Consider the following 20,144-nt stretch of genomic DNA (forward strand, 5'->3'; position numbering starts at 1 on the left):
TTCTCATGCTGCCCTTGTAGCTGCGGTGGCTGACCAGAACTATAGGGCCTCTGTAATTGAGGCTCTTAGTGTTTTCATTGTAAGCCTTCACTTCATCCAAAGAAGTCCAGTGGTTTATTCTGAAGTGTCTGAGAAGGGAGTATAAGGCCTTTCACAAAGCTGCCTAGTACATTTCCTTTGAGGAGGCAGACTTCTTCTCTCCACCCAGCGTTCAGCTGTGCCAGTAACAAAATGAGTGTATGGCATACTGAGCATGGGGTTTCTTTGTTGTTCTAGGTCTTTCCTCTTTGTGATATTTCCCATCTGACTTAGTTTTCACCACCTGCAAGTTATCTTGTTCCAGAGAAAATAACCAACTTGAAAATAGAACTTCAGCAAAAGAAAAACCAAACTGATTTGTCAATATTAGAATAATATTAAATAGTGAAAACCTAGCTTGTGAGAACAAGGGACCATCTGATCGCTGTTGAGAATCTCCAAGGATATAGTGTATAAATAGCTGATGACTTCACAGGGAAGCTGCGCTGCACTCTGAGCTGAATAAAACCGAAGCAGCTGTATTAGGTTGATCCTTCTGAGATTAGCATGAATGAGTTCTGCCTCCCCAAGGTGACGCGGCGCAAACACGAGTGGGCAGCGTGTCCGTTCTCGTTCCCTCGCTGCCAGTCGGGACAGCAGGATCGGCGGTCTCTCTGGGCTGCGGAGCCTTGGCTGCCCTCCCACCTCTGCAGACTCTTCAACCCCTTCTCTTTTCCAGTGAGGACAGGGCTGGAGCATTTTGCCGGGAGCATGGAAAGCTCGCGCTTTGCTTTGCGTGGCTGTGCTGTGATTAGCGAAGGATTTCAGGCTTGAGCTGTCAATCCAAACCTTTGCGGACACACGGTGCTAGACAACCGTTAGGTTTGTAGTACAATCCCCTATTTATCGAGACTATACCCTAGCATTAACTCTTCTCTGGCTTCTGGCTAATGCAGGCAAATATTCTTACTTGACCAGATAATTTGACTATTTGTTCAGTTTCTCTCCTCGGCAACGTTTTCCCTCGAGGGTGCGCGTTTCAGGCTTTCCCTTTGTTATTTAGTGAGGTCCTTTGTCCTGAAAGCAGACTTTTAACGGTCAGTGTCTGTTGCCACTATTACAGCACCAGAAGGACCGATAACTAGAGTTCACCCTTCAGTGAAAACTGCTCTGTTATTATTTCGAGTGTGTTAATTGTGATGCAAATACCCTCTTGCTGGTATTTCACAATACTAGGTCAAAATGATCTTGTCAGAAGTCTGACTGGAAACCTTACCCCTCCCTTCTGTTTCCTGTTGTTAAAGCCTGGGGATTGGAAGCCTGTAAACAGCCTGGTGTCCAAGTGAGACTTCACAGAAAGCGAGGACAAAATAGATTGCTAGTGTTTTGCTGTGACCAGATCCCTGATGGGAATGTGTAACCTGCTGACGCTTCACTTAGGGTCAGGGAGAAACAGTCTTAAAGGTTTCCTGGAGGGATGTAACTTTCTATGAATTTAGGAAGGGTAAAAGCGATGTATTCCTCTCCGTGATATGTGTTTTGGTCTGAATGAAATCCCTCTTTGTCCTGTTTTCTGCATCAGATTAGCAAAGCGGAATTGTTGGTTTATGCAGCAAAGCATGCTGATGTCTAAATTGGGCTGGATATATTGTCTGATCCTACTGCATCTTTCTAGGTAGCTACAAGTGCTGCGCTTATCACCTACCCCGCTGAGCCTTGACTTAGTGCCAGGAGCAGGCAGTGGAGGAGCTGACGGGAGACATGCACATATATATATCTGCCTTGCTGGTTCAGATCCCAGAGCTCTTCCAACTTGTCCAAGGGACGGGAATCTGTTCCTGTGCTCTGTTCCTGCCCCCTGTGCTTCAGGATTTGACCGTGGCGGCTGACAGTAGGAATGGCCCAGAGTGTATACTGACTGCCCAGATGGGGGGGGGGTTAGGGCTTTTTTGTTTGTTTGTTTGTTTTCTTACCGTCAGTTAACCACCATCGCTCATCACTTCTGGGTTTTGCGTAGTTAGAAGTATCCCTGCTAGCCCTCCCGTAGGAAAATACAGGGAACTCCAGAACACCCTCCTTCTCGGGGTCTTAAAACGCTTAGCAGATGTTAACTCTTACAAGCTGCTCTGGAGGCAGGTAAGGCAGGTGAAAGAAAAAAATAATTAATTTCTTCAGGGTCACACAGCAAAATCAGATCCAGATACCTGTTCCAGGATTGATGCCTCCCAGCCCTGTGTGCAGTCACAAAGTTGTGTCTCTAAACAATACAGAGATGCTAGCAAAGTGCAAAGGGAAAACTCAGTCTCCAGTAAGCCTCCATTGGGACTGGGGAGTTGTTTTGTTTGCTAGACTAGCACAATGCTAATGTTGCTTGTGGCACACATCTCCAAGCGTCTTTCCCAGCCGTTTTTTTGAGTATCTTTATGAAAACCAGGCTCGTAATATCAAGAGTTAGAATACATCTTCATCAAACCCTCAGTGGAAAAAGCGTTGCTCTTTTTCCCTGTCCCTTCCCATGCACCAGATCTGCTTCTTTTCATAACATTAAGTGCTGTTCATATATATATGTGCCATACAAGCAGTCATGTGTAAGTATGGCTTTCGGTGCTAATAAATATGAGTCCTGTCCCTCAAGAACTTTTCTTGAAAAGCAACACCCAGGACTGGATCCAGTCCAGTGACAAATGTGAGGCTCTTTGTGCAGAGACAGCTGTATTTAGGCTGGAGCTTTGTTATAGAAGTGTCTGTATTGTAATTGTTTCGCACAGTAGCAGTGTCAAAGCAGCTGCAGCAATAGTCACTGCCTCTTGTGTATTTTGCTTCCCTCCTTGCACTGTAGATGTTAATATACATTTGTGGATTCTTGAACTCATATCCTTAATGTAATCCTAAATATCCATTTGAATGGATATTTCTCCCATTTGAAACGTGCTGTTTTTTTCTTTGTTTGTGTCCCCTCCATCTTTCCAGTCAAAAGAACTACAGATAAAGAAGCAGTTTCAGGATACATGCAAGATCCAAACCAGACAGTACAAAGCACTGAGAAACCATCTGCTGGAGACCACGCCAAAGAGTGAACATAAAGCTGTCCTCAAACGGCTCAAGGAGGAGCAGACCCGGAAGCTGGCTATCCTGGCTGAGCAGTATGATCACAGCATTAATGAAATGCTCTCTACACAAGCTGTGAGTCGCCGCCGAGGGACCCAGGGTTCCTCAGCCAAATAGGGATGTTTGCATTTTAACCAATCTGTATCCTGACAGCAGGCTATCTGCTTCCCTGCTACATGCGCCATACCCAGCACAGTCATTCCTCTGTATTTAAAAAGCAGCATTCAAATGCAGAGGAAAAGAGGTATTACCCCCTTCAGGCAGGTTGAAGTTGAAGCTGCTGTTGCAGAGATGCAAAGTGATGCATCTGTGTGGCCAGAGGACTGCTTTTGCATGAAGTTTCACAACATAAACGTCCCTGTTAGAGCATCGTTAAATAATGTGCAGCTTGCTGTCTTAAGTCATTTAGGTTTTGATTTGTCAGTGATGGCAACCAAAGCATGTCCCACTGGTGGAAGATGCTCATTGAGTCATGGAAGAGTCCAGAGTTTTGACTGTAACTCTGAAAGAATGTTAAAAGTTGTGAAAGTTCTGTGATTCCTTCTTTAAGAGATTCCTTCTTTAAGGAATGACCACATGAGCAATGCTTTGACTCCTTGCTACAACTAAATGCGTAGTTTTCTTTGCACTTCTTGCATATTGCGTCCTGCTCACATCACTCTGTACAAATTTGACGCTGTGAGGCAGGGTAGCTGGCTTAATTTATGTATGGGAAGGTTAAAAGTTCGGTATCATATTGCTTTTAGGTTTACGTCATTATATTCTTTCTCCCAAAGTCCTGCATTGGCAGGGGTAAGGACTTAAGTCTCCTGCGTAAAGGTAATTGGTGAATCCAGTTGAACAGAGCAAGAGATCTTCTCTTTGCCTCTAGCAAAAGGAGAGCTGTGGATGTTAGCACCTCCAGCAGTCTGGTCTCTGCCGTATGGATCGTGGTTCTGAGGCACCACTGCTCATCAGCATCGCTCGCATCAGCGCTGTGGGCTCACTGTCACCAGTCTTTGTCACTATAGGTCCTCTGTTCAGTGAAACGAAGTACAATAGAGACCAATTGTATTGCTAAGAAAACAAAGTCCCATCCCATTCTCTCCCCCTCCTCGCAGTCCTCCCCCAGAGTGTCGTGAGTGGTTACCCCATAGTGAAACGTCTCTATTGTCTGTCTTTTCCCAGCTGCGTTTGGATGAAGCACAGGAAGCAGAGTGCCAGGTTTTGAAGATGCAGCTGCAGCAAGAATTGGAGCTGCTGAATGCATATCAGAGTAAAATCAAGATGCAGGCAGAAGCCCAGCATGATCGGGAGCTGCGTGATCTTGAACAGAGGGTATCCCTCCGTCGGGCCCTCCTTGAGCAGAAGGTAAAATGAGCAGGCGAGCATCATTAGCATGCTCCATATATCAGATCTTAAATTGCACTGTACTTTCAATAGAGAGAGAAATTGCCTTTGCCTTGCTGTGTATAGTAACACAGATCATTTGGGTATTTGCTTCTCTGGGATGATAGCTCAGTGACACAAAGGCTAAACTTTCTGCCAGCTCAGCCGTCCTGTGTGAGCAGCTTCTGGCTGGGATAGAGCTGCTTGAAGCGTGCCAGAGGGAGCTGTGCCTCTCTGGGCAGAAGGGAAAGTGAACTGTTCTTTCTGTCTCTGAGCTGCAGATTAGCTTCCCAGCTCATTAGAGGACAGACAATAACAACCTAAAGCTAGCGGGGGGCTTTTGGAATTTGTGTAGTATCGGTAGTAGGTGTCTTTGGGGATGGGGGGGAAAAAAGGTAAAATGTATTTGAGACCCCGTGTTCTATGGTAATATTATTTTACTGCAGATCTGCTCCATTTGTCAGTCTGTGGAGACCAGGCTGCAGTTTCCCTGTGAAATTATGCTTGTTCTGGAAATGCTGCTGTCTGCAGCATTTCCCTAAGCAAACTGAAGCAGCCAGACCCACAGCCGTGGGTGACCTGCTGCTCCCTAGATTTCAGCTTGTAATTGCCTACGTGTATTAAGGCGCGCCTTGTTGAAGTATGCTTTTCTATCCAGTGCCAGACACATGGTGTGTATAGAAATGTGAGTGGCCTACACCAACCCAGGGAAGGGTAATGCACCAGTGAAGGGAAATTACGCCATCAGCCTTCCTCCTGCAAATTTTTTCCCCCTTGATTCGCCCTGTGGGTGTCAGCCATCGCCATTCACGCAACAGTTCCCAACTTTGCTGATCGGCGGTTATTAAATTAGGGCAATTACTCTGTGGCCTCGAGGTTTTTCACACTTCACTTCTCCCAGAGGCTAACAGATGATGCTGGGCTGATAGAGGGCCCTCGTCAGAATAAAACTGCTCCACCTCACGGTCAGCCGAGGAAGCATCTCTGAGAAGACAGTACAGTCCTATTGTGCTTTGGTCTCCTGCAAGTGGACTTGAGTCTCTGGAAGTAACTGAATTTGTGAAAACAGGGTTCCCGTGTGGCTCTCCCACGTGTAATAGCTGTCTTTAGACCCCGTCACTGGTTATTTTGCTCCCATCCAGAAGAGGACGGCTCCAGTCACAGCCCTGCGTTTGAGTATATATTTATGCTGGGTGTGCATTGCCCTCTGGCGGCATGATCCGAGGAGAGCTCTGGGAAGAAGTGTGCCACAGCGAGCCTGCTGCTGGTCATCGCTCCTTGTCTGTGGGAGCAGCATATATTGCATTGCACGTAGCGTTATGTTAAAGGTTGAAGTGAGGCCAGTGACTTAAGGAAACACACATCAACCAATAATAACGTTGTCTAAGTCTTTCAGTGTGGACCAGGATTGAAGTCTCTGTGCATAGAAAAGCCCCTGCAAAGCATTTGGCATCAGTAATGGTGATAGGAAGCTTAGCAATGCTACATCATAGGAAAAAAAAAAAGATAAAATTAAGACGTAGCATAACTTTTCCATCTGTGTTTGTGTGCCCTGTGTGTGCTCCTATGTGACTACTGCATTAGAATAGCAAAAGATTGGATGGTCCTTCAGTTTCCATAGGTGGGAGCCTTTATTTAGCGATACATGCAGTGCTAGCGCATTGCACGCACAAAGTCACGGACCAGCGATGAGACTCTGTTTCTTGCTGGGGTTACAGTCACTTAGTGGCAGCTGAAGGGAAAACGTGGGTGCAAAGGTAGATGCATCCCCCTTTTGCAAGGGTATTCTTTGGAGGGAGGGGGGGTGTTCTGGTTTTGTAAGAATTAAGAGTTGCGAGTACTCTGGTGTGGGTCGCTCAGCGATGTCACCTGGTGTTTGCTTGCATGTGCTAACCGAAACTGGCAGCCAGAAGAAGGGCAGGTGTGCGAGCAAGGTGAATGTCTGAATTTATATTCACAAATATATACATAGCCTGTGGCAAAGTCAGTCCCTGATGTTCAATAATAAACCAGATTCCAGAAGTTAGGGTGTGCATAGGACTCTGCTTCCTTCTCAGTACAGCGCTCTTTATTTCTGATGGTGCCCATCACCATAGTAACTCACCAGAGCACACGCGTCTGACTTAGGCTACGGAGGGAGTAGCCAGCCCCATCAATGCGCAGCCTTTAAGTGCCGGTGACTGCGGCGCTGTACAGGCTCTACCCCGATGCTGTGTTGTTTGTGTTGCACCAGTAATGAGCATGTCCCAAGAGTGCCTTTAAAAGACTTCAGATTTACTCATTTCCTTCCCACGTGCCTCAGACACCTCATCTTCAGAGTCCTGCAACCTGAGGTCGTTTCGAAGTGATGTCATTTTAATGTGGTGTGTTAGGCATGCCTTTCTGTGAAGTTCGGTTGCAGTAAGACAGTGTCACGCTGTCACAAAGCCTGAAAACTGAGCAGCTGGGCATGCTGAAGACAGTGTAGTTTTGAAAAAGGAAGGGGAGGATTCTGCTTAGATAGCAGGACTGGAAAAAACAAGTGGAGCATTTTAAAGAGCGAACGTTAAAGAAGGCGCTTTCTTCCTCTTCTGCCTTTTCCAAGGCAGCTGACCACTGCGTGGCTTTCAGCAGGAGTGAGGAAGGCTGCTCTGTGGAGAGAGTCAGTGTCACTCACCTAGCACAGAGAAACAGGCAAGCGGATAAGGCAGTTTCTGAAAGCCCCAAATGGCTCAGGAGATGACTCACGCTGGAACAGATTGTTTCCTAAATTCCAGATGAAATCACTTTGCATATTCCCTGACTAAGGCAAGAGAGTGCTTACAAGTACAAGCTCTGCCCAGTACCTTCAGCACAGACCAAGATAACACCTCTTGGCCACGTTGCTGCTGACAGCAGGGGAGATGCCAGTGAGCTATGCTAAAAGTCTTGGCTGCTGCTTTTTACCCATTTGGTCTTTTTCACCGAGGCCAAAAGTGGCTTTTTCAGTGCTGGCAAGAAGATAATGGAGCGGTTCTTTGGTTTTCCACCTGACTGCAAAGATTTCAATAAGAAAGGCTTTCATCCCTGTCTGATGGGTGTCGTGGGGGCCGTAGCCCCATGTTTTCTGTACTTAGAGAGCTGATCGCAGTGCCCCTACCAAAGTACCATTGGAAACCGATTTGGAGCAGTGTTACGGGGAAGAAATTGGAGTTGCCAGCTTGCATATCATCTAGCTAATAATCTGCCACACAATTCAAACATCACTGCCTGCTTTCTTCAGCCACACACCCTGGAGAAAGTATCAGGGTCACGAAACAGGAGAAACCAATTTAGGAAAGGGGTAGATAGGAGGTGATAAACAGGAGCTAAGAAAATCTGGCCAGTGAACATTGGAGAGGAAACTGCATGTGGGCTCGTACCTTGAATCCTGGAGAAAATAGCAGTTGTCATCATCAGATTCAGCTACAAACAGTGAAGGTCACACGAAGCTGTGCTGGCAGGTATTTGACTGTACAGGCACTGCGCTTGGCTGTATCTGAAGGTGCTTTCCCAATAGGCTTTTATGGAAGCTGTAGGCTTTGCTGCATTTTAAAAGATTAACCTATGTCAAGCTGTTAATATGACTGCAAACTTTGGCCTTGCACCCCTAAAACTTCTGTAATCACCAGGGAACAGGGACCAAAACCCTCCAACTGGTGTTCGCCATGCTTTGGCTTGTGCAGGTCTATGGGACTTATCCTTTGGCATTCAGAACAGATTGTGTGTCAGTGGACAGCTGATCGAGATCCAGTCTCATGTAGAAACATGGGGAGAAGGTTTCTCGTTAGCTTGCTGTTACAAGTCCTTCAGAGAGTTGAGGCCGTGCCTGTAAAGGAGTGCTGCTACTACAGACTTGTCTCTTCTTTTTTCCTTCCTAGATTGAGGAGGAGATGCTGGCATTGCAGAACGAGCGTACCGAACGGATACGAAGCCTGCTGGAGCGTCAAGCTCGCGAGATCGAAGCCTTTGACTCAGAAAGCATGAGGCTAGGTTTTAGTAATATGGTTCTTTCTAATCTCTCCCCCGAGGCGTTCAGCCACAGCTACCCGGGAGCTTCTGGCTGGTCCCACAATCCTACTGGGGGTGCAGGACCTCACTGGGGTCATCCCATGGGTGGCCCACCACAAGCTTGGGGCCATCCAATGCAAGGTGGACCCCAGCCATGGGGTCACCCCTCGGGGCCCATGCAGGGGGTACCTCGAAGTAGTGCTATAGGGGTCCGCAACAGCCCCCAGGCTCTGAGGCGGACAGCTTCTGGGGGACGGACGGAACAGGGCATGAGCAGGAGCACAAGTGTTACTTCACAAATATCCAATGGTTCACACATGTCTTATACATAACTTAAACAATAACTGAGGGTGGCAATTCCACTGGAGCTGTCTGCCAACAGAAACTGCCTACAGACACCAGCCCAGCAGCCTCCTCAGTGCGGTGCTGACGTGTGGAAGCTGGGTGCACATGGAATATTGTATTCATTTTGTAAAGCATTACGTTTTGTGTTTACTAACTGGGATGTCATAGTATTTGGCTGCAGGGTTTGGGGGGGTGGTTTTTTGGTTTTTTTTGTTGTTGTTTTTTACTTTTTGGAGGGGTCTTGGGAGGGCATCTGAGAAATATATGCAATTAGTCAGAAGAGTTGGCTGGTGGTCGTCACACTGACAGGACTGAAGGGCCTCAGACTGCCCTCGTCACACCATCCCTAGGAAGTCTGAGGGAGAATGGAGACCTCCTCCCATGTCCATAAATTTCGAACTGCCACCCTGCAAAAACCAGGCGAGCTGCCTTTAAACCAACATCCAGGGGAGGAACAGCTGGATCTTCTGTTCCATTTTTATTTGTCATTAAATTGGATGCATTTCTAGGATATTGCCCCTGCCAAGAGGCATTTTCAAAGACTTGTAGGTGAGGAAGAAGGGTGAGAAGAGAGGCCAAGAGACACCAGGGCTCAGCAGGGCCCTTCTACCCAAGTGCCCGCTCCGTGTCGTGTAAGAAATGACGTTCTCTCAGAAGGCACTGGTCAGCTTCCCGAGAAGCGTGTAGGTAAACCTGCCTGGAGGGAACAGGCTAGAAATGTTCGAAGTTGTATTCCTGCTTTGGCACTCCCTGACTGTGCTGCTGGTAGCTCAGATGAGGTTGGGCAGAGGAGCGCAAGTAATGCACTTGTACAGCTAATACTGTGACATCTCATTTTAGCTAAGCATCAGAATAATTATTGGAGCCCAGCGTAGTCCTTTTTGCTCCATTCAGAAATGTTTAGACTTTCAGCCAATCAGTCTCAAATGCCAGAGGTATTTTGAAGGATGCCATAGTCGCAAAATGCCATTGATTGGGTTTTTCATTATTACACTACATCCACCAATTTGTTACCTTTTTGGCTTGTTGCAATTTCCTGTTTACATGTAGAGCGTAGCCAACTGTTTAAATGTTTAGTTGCCACAGTGTACCAGGAGGAGCTGAGCCAATGACTTTCCCAGCTGATGACTAACCCACATCACCACTGTAGATCTTGCTGCATGTGAGGCTCCTTTTTATTATTTTCGTTGCTGCAATACTTCACAACTTTTACAGTCCCTTGAGATGCTGTGATATTTTGGCAGCATATCACACCATGCGAGAAGGCACTACTTCCAGAGGCTCGGTGGAGCTGCTGTACTACTGAAAGGAAGCAAAGGAGGTCGTGAAATCCATACGGTGATAAAGGGGTCAGGGAGTCTAATTAACCGAATGACTTTGTGGCATCATGTCATCCCTTAGTGCTGGGAACCGGAGCTGCCCCCATGCTCTTGAGCCAGTGCCGGGGCGGTCTGGGTCAGCCAGCACTGGGGCTAGGGAAAGAGCAGGTAGATGAAGTTTGGCTTGAGGCAAAGATTTCCGTCTTGGGGACTGACCAGCCAGGGTTCTTTGTAAATGTTTTTCCTTGCACACTAATCATCTTGAAGAAAACACTAGCTGCTAACTCTAGGATTTGCCTTTAATATGTTTATAGGGCTCAAAAGCAAGGTTTTCCGAATGTGTTTGTCCATGTGACATATTTATATAGTAAATACTCTAGTGTCTCGCTGCTGTTCAGTACTCTCAACAGGGCGATGTTCTTTCGTTAGCTAAATTAACATCCACTCCCAATCCTTAACTTTCTGCCAGTGTCCGGTGAATCCAACTGGGATTTCTAGCATCTTGACGTAGCACATCACTCTAATCGAAGATGAAAACTCTACCAAAATATGTTTGAGCAGCCCCTTAGCAAGGAGCTTTGTAGTACGAACAGTGACGGAAGCCTGGGATGAGGCGGTGGTCCCATGGAGGTGACTCCGGTTGCCCTCCGGGGGAAGTGGTGACTGTGAATTGTCCTGTCCTTTCCTCTGCTATGTTTTTATGTGCACTTGGATGTTTTGGGGTCATTCTTTTGCATTGCAGTGTTGTTGAAATGCAGCGAAACTGATTTAGGAAAGGTACCTGTATTTTCCTGGGTTTAGAAAGAAAGGCAAAAATGAAATGAAAGGCCAAAATTGTATGGAATTTACCATGTGAGAGTGGAGGGTGTGCCCAGAGCATGGTGCTAACGCAGCGTTTTGAAGTTCAGCTCCTCTATCACAAACAGCAGCAGTGACAGCGGGGACAGGCTATACCTGCAAGTTCAGTGGGTGCATTCTTTTGCTTCTGTTATGGTTTGAATTTGGTCAAAGTCTCTGGCTTAAATTGAGCTACTTCAACAGAATTCTCTCAACCCATCTCTTTGTGTAATGTCAAGCATGACTGAATGCTGAATCCAAATGATGGCTATCCCATATTGGCTTTTTTTGTATTCAAAAAGAATTGTGTAGTAACCATTTTTACATGTATATCATGTGCAGACCTGGACTATTCCAACAAGTTAATATTTTAATTAAAATAGTTTGCAAAAACTGATTCAGATCAACTGGTCTAAATGTGTGTGTCCCTGTGTGTACGTGGGGGAAGGAAAGCTGTCCCAAACAAGCCTGATCTCGAGCGAAAGCACCCCATTACGCAGCTGTAGCCAGAGGGACTCAGGGTCAGGCTGTGCCATGGAGGTGTATGAGGAGGCCCTCGGTCTTGAGAATTTTAACGTATCTCGGGTATATTTCCGAGATACATAACCAACTATAAAATACGCTAGAGAGACGCAAACACTCTCTGAATCAGTTTGCAAACTCTGTTTTTTAAAAGTAAGACCAATTACTCCATATTGTAGTCGTTGCAGTCATGCCCTAACTTTGGTTTTAAAAATACTGTAATCTGTAAATTGTGGGAACTACTCCAGTACCTCAGCAAAGATGTTCTTTTACATCTTTTGTGTTCGTATTTAACACTGGGGAAACTCTTCTGTGTGGACTACTTTGCAAATTTTATTGCAGTATTTTCAAATCACCAGCTTGACCCCTGAAATCTCTTATTCTGTGGTTATTTTTCTCTCCCCTTTGCAAAGACCTAAAGTTCTGATGTAGTTTAGCCCAGAGATGGAAAAAAAAAAAACAAAGGAGCCAGCATTTTCACCTCTTTCTGATTGGAATTTCTTTCGATTTTATTTAATTAGGATCAGTGAAAGGGACCACGTTTTTCTTGTTCTCCATGGTGCCAGGGAGTCAGCAGCCACCTCTCCCTTCCATGTTGAGCAAGACGTGCTTTCTTCCTCAGATGCGGCACTGAAATGGAGGCCAGCTCTGTTTCACCTGCCTGTGAGCTTCAGAGGGGTTGAAGAAATAAATGTGGTACGGTACCAAGCTTTCCACAGAAAATTCCCTGCAGCCATTCCTTGCCTGGCTTGGGGCCAGGCTGGCATCGCTCTGTATCCCACCCAGCCCTCCCTCTCCAGAAGAACGTGCGTTGCGCACTGGCTGTGCCCCGCCCAGGGTGCACCCCGGGGAGAGCCGGGGACGATGCTGTTTATTAACCCCCCAGGGAAAAGGGCCCCTTGCACTCCAGGCTGCCCTGCCCCCTCGACCCTGCTTACGTGCCATTTCTTGAGAGGCAATAAATTGTATTGTACCACTGTCTACCATTACTCTGTTGAATACGCACATCTCTCTGGTTATATATATGGTATCTCATTTGTATATATTTATATACTCTCTATGTACGTGTGTGTGGGTATACGTGCACACACATCATGCTGTGCATTTCTGTCAGGGCACTTCAGTTCCGCTGTTCTGTAGCGCTCCTGTTCATGAGCAAAAGCAACCCCTGCAGCAGGGCTCTCTAGGGCGAGGGCACGTACATCTGCGCAAGCTGTGCCAGGGCTGAGCGCTGTCAAAAGCCCTCGCTTAAATACTGCCCTGCTAATTGTAGCTTTCTTTTTCTGGGGAGTGGGAGGGAATCGATAGCTGCTATGGGTGTGCTGTAAAGGAGAGAAGAGAGCTCCCAGAGGGTACCAGAAAGTCAGAAGACAGCAGAGAAGAAAACAAGATGGTATAGCGATAGGAAAGCAGTTGAGGCGATGTACCGATCTGCTGGGGAGGCGGTGAGTGGGCCAGTGAAGTGCTCAGCAGGCTGAGCTCAGAGTCCCCAGCTGCGTCTTGCCATGAAAGATCACAAACCCGGCATGGTCTTGGCACACTGCGCCGGCACGAAGTTTTGGCAGTCCCGAGTTCAAGCCGCCACTAACTCTGAACGCCGTCTACCTTTGTGTGCATCCAGTAACTAGAGCAGGTTATGTGGAGGATCAAAAGAGAAGCTAAACTGGAAGATTTAAGAGATACGTGTGTGTGTGTGTGTGTGTGTACAGCGCATACATACGTACATATATGTGCTCATGCAGAGGCACTTTTGGTCCATTCTTTATTCTGCTTAGGCATGCGTGTTTTGTTACTTGAGGCCAGTGAGCAGAGGACAGCCTTGTTCTCCTGGGTGCTTGCTCTGCCTCTGTAGTAAATCTTGCCCTGGTCTTTCTCATAGCAGAGGGGCGAGTGCCATGCTGGACACCATGAGCTCCTCAAGCTGTGAAGACCCTTGTAACCTTCTCCTTTGTCCTCCACAGACCCCGTCTTAGTGAGACAGCTGGAAGTTTGGGGGATAAACGGTCCTCGCGTGTGTCAAGTCACAAATGTTCAGCTGTGCTGTTTACCCCCCGGGGAAGCCCAGCCAGCTCAGCAGCATGCCAGCCATGGGCTCTCTTCTTTGTGCTATCAGAGAATTTGAAGGCAATTTTCCCCCCCCCGTCCCTTTTGGAAGGTCTCTCGCGAGCTTTTTAGCTGAGGCTCGGGTTTGGTCGGGACATCCTTACCCTTTCACAACGAGTAACGTCTTTAGCTGTGCTCCTGCCTGTGGGACTTGCCCACCCCGGCGCTGGCCGGCAGCGAGCCCGGAGCCACGTGCCGAGGATGGAGGAGTGGTGGATGCCCAGACAGGGCCGCCGGTTGGTGTCCCTCTGCTGTGTTTGCTTCAGTTTGCACTTTTACAAGTCGATTGAGCCGGAGTCTATTGAGAAATACGCGTGGGGCGCTTCGGAGGGTTGTGGGTAGCTGTTTACAGCCAGAAATAGCTGATAGATCTGGTGGTCATAGTAAACATCGCCTCAGCAGGGAACGATGGCGGCGGGTGACCCTGGTTCCTGTTGCACAATGCGATTCAGCCAGCTGGGGCTGTGACACTGCCCGCTGCATCCCTGCCCCGCAGCCCAGGCTTTGCTGGGGAAGGAAAGGCCTTTGTCAGCTAGAGAGGGACTTGGTAAAGCGGATTTGCCGGCAAACAAGCACCTTAACCACCGAGCTGTGGGTCTCAATACTTGCACTTCACCTGAAGGCTCCTCTGGGGGGGGGAGGAAGGCAGTTTGGTACGTGACCGTTGGCTTTGCACCCGCCTGGCGTCCTCAAAACATCCTAAAGCCGTGTCCTAGGAAAGAAAAAAAAAAACAAACTCGACAGCGGTTCCCTCTCCCCTTGCTTTCTCTGAGTGCACACACTGAGTCCGGGAACCAGGAGGGGTGAGCGTTGCCCCCACGGATGTGGACAAACCCGGGGGGATCGTGCCCCCCGCCTCGCGCCTCCGGTCCCCTGCCCCGCTCCCCACCCCTGAGTACGGGTACCTCAGAACATGCACAGTTTGAATTTTCACTGACAATTTGTTTAATTATTGTGAGTGAAAAGAATTGTAATTATCTGTAAATATGTAGTTAACAAATTGACCTAGTTTCTGTATTTTTTAAGTTTTTGTACTAAAATTTATAGATACAGTATGTGCCAGCTAGCAAAAAGCTACTGTAATTGCCAGTCGTAGTTCAGCATGCATCTAATCCCCGAGACGTGTCAAAGTGATGCTGTAAGGAATTGTGCTTAAATGTTGCGGGCGGGGGCGGCGCAGCGGCGGCCGGCGGGGCGGGGGGCTGGGGAGGCCGCAGCCGCTCGCCGGGGGCTTTCGGCGTCCCGCGTTCGGCCGGGTTTTCCGCGTCCGCGGTGTGGGATCGTCTTCCCTTCGGCATCGCGTGCCGTACGGTGGGCAGCGCGAGGGATGGAGCCGTGGCTTCGAGCTTTCTCTGGGGCTGAACTCAGTGGGAACCGAGTTCAGGTTCTTTGCTGCAGTTTAATACCGGCTTATGACTATATTTTTCAGCCTCTCTAGAAATGATCTGTTTTCCCTTTCTGACTGCTTTTGTCTTAAACCCGAGATCGTCTAAACCTACTGGAGGAAAAAAAAAATGACTTTCATTTAAGATCGTTGCCTGCTTTTAGTGCCAGGATCACACATTTCTATGGCAACTCTGAGCTCAGCAGAGTTTAGAAATCAGCACAGGGTTGTTAACGAGCTGAAGTTCGTCGCCGCTGCTGTTGCACAGCTCCGGCAGAGCCCGACTGCGGCCGGCGGCAGCTGTGAAGGGCGAGTTTGCGGGTGCGATGCGGTGGCTTGCGGGGGTCTCGGCGTCCCTGCCCCGGCTGGCTTGTGCTGCGAGCCCTGCCACTAAGCGAGGGGTGGGCTCCCCCGCGCTCCCTAGGAATGGGGGAAGGACCTGTGCTCCTTGTCTTGTGGCAGAGGCAAGTCTGCAAGTCGAGAATAGCTTTGCTGAGCGTCCCGGGAAGCTGCGAGCAGAGGAGTTTGAGCGCCGGTGAGGCCGTGCTCTCCAGGTCTGGTTGTCCCGGAGGTCGTAGGGGACGGGAGCTTGTAAGGATGCAAGGATCAGAGAAGGAGAGGCATACGTGCGCTTACGGGTTTGGCTTCTGGCAAGCAAACCACCCCCTTCCTTTCTTCAGCTTTTCTCCCCTCCTAACCCCCCGCAGCTCTTCCCCCTGCTTGCTTGGAACAGGAACATTTTTTACCTGCCTAGAAACAGCTAAAAGATGGGGGGCAGCCCTGATGTAAATAATTAACGTTACAAAGTGAAGTGTGTATAACATAAAAGGCTACAGCCCTTTTGGTGACTTGTAAATGCTTGAGAAGGTTGTGGTGAGACGTGGAGGGCCAAGCGACCTGCCCGGGGCTCTGCAGCCGCGGCTGCCCCACCGACACCCCGGGGCCGGCGGGTCGGGAGGGGGGCCCACCCTGCGTACCTTGGCCGTGGGAACCCCCTTGGTTTAGTGGATGGGAGGGTAGCGTAACGTGTGTAATACGGATAGGAGAAGCTGTGTGAGGTGTGTATAGTGTATATTTTTTAAAAATAGCTTGCTTGTATTGTGAAGATTTTAAAGACAAACTTGAGAATTCTAGCCTAACTATTAACACAAGTTTAACATCAGTTACCCCACTGGGTTCAGAGCCTCTTGAATGTATATTCCTTTTTGTAACCTAAATGACCTATTCTTCTACCAGTCAGCCAGACATCCTATTTATATTTTTAATTTTATATATTACTTTCCATTTGTTTTCATTATTTCCAGCATGTTTCTGGTTTTGGTTTTTGTTTGTTTGGGGGTTTTTGTTTTATTTCTTTTTTGCACAAGCATTGTGTGAAGTCAAGGAAATGTTAACTCAAACCTGGTATTTTCCAACCTGTTCCCCCCTCCCCTTCCTCTCCTCCCCCCGTTGTTTTGGTTTTTTTTTTTTCTTCCGCCAACCGTTTGGGATTTTCTGGGCTGGGAGGCAGCGGGTGGGAGGAGGGGATGGCTATTTTCCATTTGCAGCTGCTGTGCAAATGCCAGGTCTTTTGCCAGTCAACTAAAAAAATGCTTCACTTGCTGGTTGCTTTAAAAAAAAAAAATAAAATAAAATAAAACAAAAATGTAACCTTATCAGTCCGATGTAGACCATGGCGGGAGGAGGGGAAGTGCACACCTGTAGCCACACAACTCTAGCTTTGGCTGTGAAACAAAAGCAAACCTTTCCTGGCGAGCAGGGAGCCGCAAGGCAGCTCCCAGCCCCGCCGGCTGCCCGATCCTGCGGAGGTTTTGCCAGGCACGAGCTCCGTGCGCAGCCGAGGGCCGAGCCCTGCGGCTCAGCAGAGCCGTGCCGGGGAGCGACGGGCCTTGGGCTTGCTCTTGCCCCCTCGGCGCCTGTTCATGTGCACAAACCCAAGAGCTGCCTACTGAGGACAGCAAAGCTGTTGCTGCTTTTCCTCTCCTCCTCCTCCTCCTCTTCCTCTTCTCCCCCTCCGTAAGGAGGTCCAGCTCACCAACAAGAGCTCGCCCAGCGCCCGGCCCCAGCGCCGTGGCCGTCTGCTCTGCGGCATCACCCAGGTATAGCAACGCCCGGCTGCCGCGGTGCCGGGGGAAGGCGCCCGGCCGCGCAGTTTTGTGCCGCAGAGCGTTAGTTAGAAAAAACACACACATATCTGCTGTTTTACTATGAACACTGGTCTGAGGTGTCCAGGCCCAGCACCACGGTGATGGGCCGCGAAGGATTTAACTGGGGGAATTAAACTCCTTCCTGCTTCCGTGTCTGGTAGCACCAGCTGGTATGAGTGAATCTACAGGTGTGCGTTTTCCTTCTTGTAGAAAATGCCACGAGCACTAACTGGTAAGGCTTAATGTACAGTATATTGTCAGTATTCTGGTATTCTTCTGGTTCAACATACATTATAGCTCATATATAACCTGTATTAATTGTATAGATTGTGCATTTAAAGCTGTTACCAAGTTGTCAGAAAATAAGAGAAGAGAAAAAAATAAGGTCATATGTAATATTTTGTTTGTAAGTATCCTTTGTATCATAGCAAAGGAAATGTTAAAAAAAAAAAAAAATCAACTGTAATAAAGTAATTTTAGTACACGGAGTGTCTGCCTGCCTTTCTGAGCCCCGCCGGCGCGTGGGACCCTGCCCAGGGGCTACCGGGTGTAGGACCTCTGCCAGGTAAAGACGGGGGGCTCAACAGCGGGACCCCCCCACCTGCGGGGCCGCGGCGGCCGCTTCCTCCGCTCCTCCGCCCGCAGGAACTCGGCCATGGCCTTGAAGTACTCCAGCACGGCCTCGTGGCCCCAGCAGCGCCCCGGTCCCCACCGGGGGAAGCCGCAGTGCCCCCCGCGCGGGGTCAGCAGCAGGAAGAAGTAGGGGCTGCTGCGGAAGAGCTCCAGGGGCAGGCTGCGGGCCGGGGGGCCGCGGACGGGGTCGTCGGCGCTGCAGAGGCACAGCACCGGCACGGCCGCCTCGTCGGCGTCGCGCAGGGGCTCGTTGCGCTCCCAGTAGGCCTCCCAGCTGGTGGGGTGGCTCTTGGTCCGGCAGAAGAGGGCTTCCTCCAGCTCCCGCAGCGAGCGGCTGCCCAGCAGCCTGTCCACATCCACCGCCTCGGCCAGGGACCCCGCGTACCTGCGGGGACAGGGCGGCCGCCATGGGCCGGGGGCCGTGGGGATGCCACCGGCTCACGTGTGCTGCGCTACGGTGTTTGGGGGGGGGTCCCATCCTTGCCGGGGATGCTGGGGGCCTCCGCAGCGCAGCCTGCGCCAGCCCGGGTACCATGGCAACGGGAGGCAGCCAGCACTCCGCTCCGTTGCTGTGACAGCAGCGCTTGCAATGGGTATCGGGAAACCGGGGGGGGGACACCCACCCTGCTGCCCACCCCCACCTGGCACCTGTTTGCCCCAACGTTTTGGGGTTTAGCTGTGGGTTTTTGGCCCTCATTTGCCCACCAGCGGCGCCCCTTTGTGTGCCCCCCCCCCCCCCCCCCCCCCCCCCAAGGTCTCGGCGCCGCCCGGGGAGGTGTCACTTGCTCAAGGCCTTGGCACGGGGCAGTTTGTCTCCCGTCCCAGCCCACGCCAGCGCTTGGCCCTCCCCAGCACGGCCATGTTGGGCCACAGGGCCCCAGAGCCCTTGGGAAGGAGGGGTGGCAGCTGCCACAGCCCCCTGCCCAGCCGTGGCTTGGTGGCCATGGTCCCCCCAGCCCCACAGGGCCGACACCTGGGGGCAAGCAGCGGTGCGGGGGGGGTGGCCGGCCCTGCTCAGCCCCCAGGGTCCAGTGCGGTGTGGGGGCTTTGCCAACCCACCCAGCGCTGCTGTGCCGCGGTGACACATCTCTCGGCCAGGGGACGCCCCCCCAGATGCTGCCACAGCCCTAGCCGGGCCAGGGAGCATGTGGCAGCCAGGCTGGCCCCCCAGCAGCCAGCTCCAGGCTGGTGTTCATTAACCAGCGCGTTTTGCTGCTCTCAGCACCTCTGCCTCCGCGCTGGGGCTCCCGGTGCCGGCAGCAGCACCCGTCGCACGCACCCCCCACACACACATCCAGGGCTGGCCACCAGGCGCCTGGGGCACCCCCTCCCCAGCCCCGAGGGACCCCACTGACCTGCTGAGTCCCCTCTTGAGGTGCAGGAGCAGCGGCCACTCGTAGAGCCAGGGCATCCCGGCCTCAAACCAGTCCCGGCCACGGAAGACGGGGGAGATGCAGGCAGCAGCGGCCAGGCGGCTGGAAGAGCCACTCTCCCCCAGGTAGGCGAGCAGCAGCCCCGAGCCCGAGCCCTCGCTGGCGGCCAGCAGCAAGGCGGTGGGGTGCCGGCAGCGTAGGTAGGTCACTGCCTCCCGCAGGTCCCCGGGGTCCCCGAAGGGCTGGAGCCGGGGGGTGGTGAGGGGGCAGCCGTTGTGGCCCCGGCGGTTGAAGATGACGGGGACGAAGCCCCGCTCCAGCGCCCGCAGCCCCAGCTGCAGCAGTCCCCCCGTCACCTTCCCAGCAGCGTTGGGGATGAGCAGCAGCACCCAGCCGGGCCCCCCACCGCCGCTGCCGCTCCTGGCCCGCCGTGGCCCCACCAGCCAGTCCAGGGCCACCAGCCCAGTGTCAGGGAGCTGCAGGAGCTCCCGGGCCACCACCGGCTCCGGCTCAGGCGGCTGCAGGAGCTGCCGCAGCATCTGGAGCCGGGGCCAGCGCGGCCACAGCCAGCGGCCCCCCCCGCAGCACCGCCGACTGCCCCAAGCTCTGCACCAGGTGCTGGGCCAGCGCCGAGGGCTTGCACAGCAGCCGGCAGCGCCCTGAGCTGTCCTCGGCGATGAAGGGGATCCCCTCTTCCTCCTCCTCCTCCTCCCAGTCTCCAGGCACCTCCAGCCTCCCTGCCCAAAGACGCCAGGCCAGGAGGCCCAGGCCGGTGAGCACTGCGGCTGCGGCCACCAAACCCTCAGGGGACACCATGGGGGCAGCGGGAGCCCCGGCCGGCGGCCCTGGAGCTCGGCGGGTTTGCGGAGCGATGGTGGGGCCGTGCTGGGAAAGCCCTGCCCCGGGGCTGGGCGAACAGCGGTGGGGCCATGCCGGGGACGGCGTGACCGGCCGCCAGCCGGGGCCAAGGGGACTGGGT

General features: G+C 51.2%; 2 protein-coding genes across 3 annotated transcripts in view; one reads left to right on the forward strand and one right to left on the reverse strand.

Moving 5' to 3' along the window:
- Window positions 1-17,647, forward strand: part of TAOK1 (TAO kinase 1) — a 73,910-nt gene extending 56,263 nt beyond the window's left edge. For both annotated transcript variants that reach the window (XM_082328214.1, XM_082328215.1), the window contains exons 18-20: window positions 2,989-3,201; window positions 4,294-4,476; window positions 8,373-17,647. In XM_082328214.1, coding sequence (XP_082184340.1) covers window positions 2,989-3,201; window positions 4,294-4,476; window positions 8,373-8,834 — 858 coding nt within the window. In that variant the 3' untranslated portion in view covers window positions 8,835-17,647. The remainder of the gene's footprint in view (window positions 1-2,988; window positions 3,202-4,293; window positions 4,477-8,372) is intronic.
- A 52-nt stretch (window positions 17,648-17,699) lies between these two features.
- Window positions 17,700-19,981, reverse strand: ABHD15 (abhydrolase domain containing 15; the record flags this gene model as incomplete). Its single annotated transcript, XM_082328095.1, is given in 3 exon segments — window positions 17,700-18,177; window positions 19,148-19,743; window positions 19,745-19,981. Coding segments are annotated over 3 exon segments (1,311 nt in total).
- Between the last annotated feature and the right edge of the window lie 163 nt (window positions 19,982-20,144).

Source organism: Platalea leucorodia (assembly GCF_965183815.1).
Source record: "Platalea leucorodia genome assembly, chromosome: 16".
Classification (NCBI taxonomy): Eukaryota; Metazoa; Chordata; class Aves; order Pelecaniformes; family Threskiornithidae; genus Platalea; species Platalea leucorodia.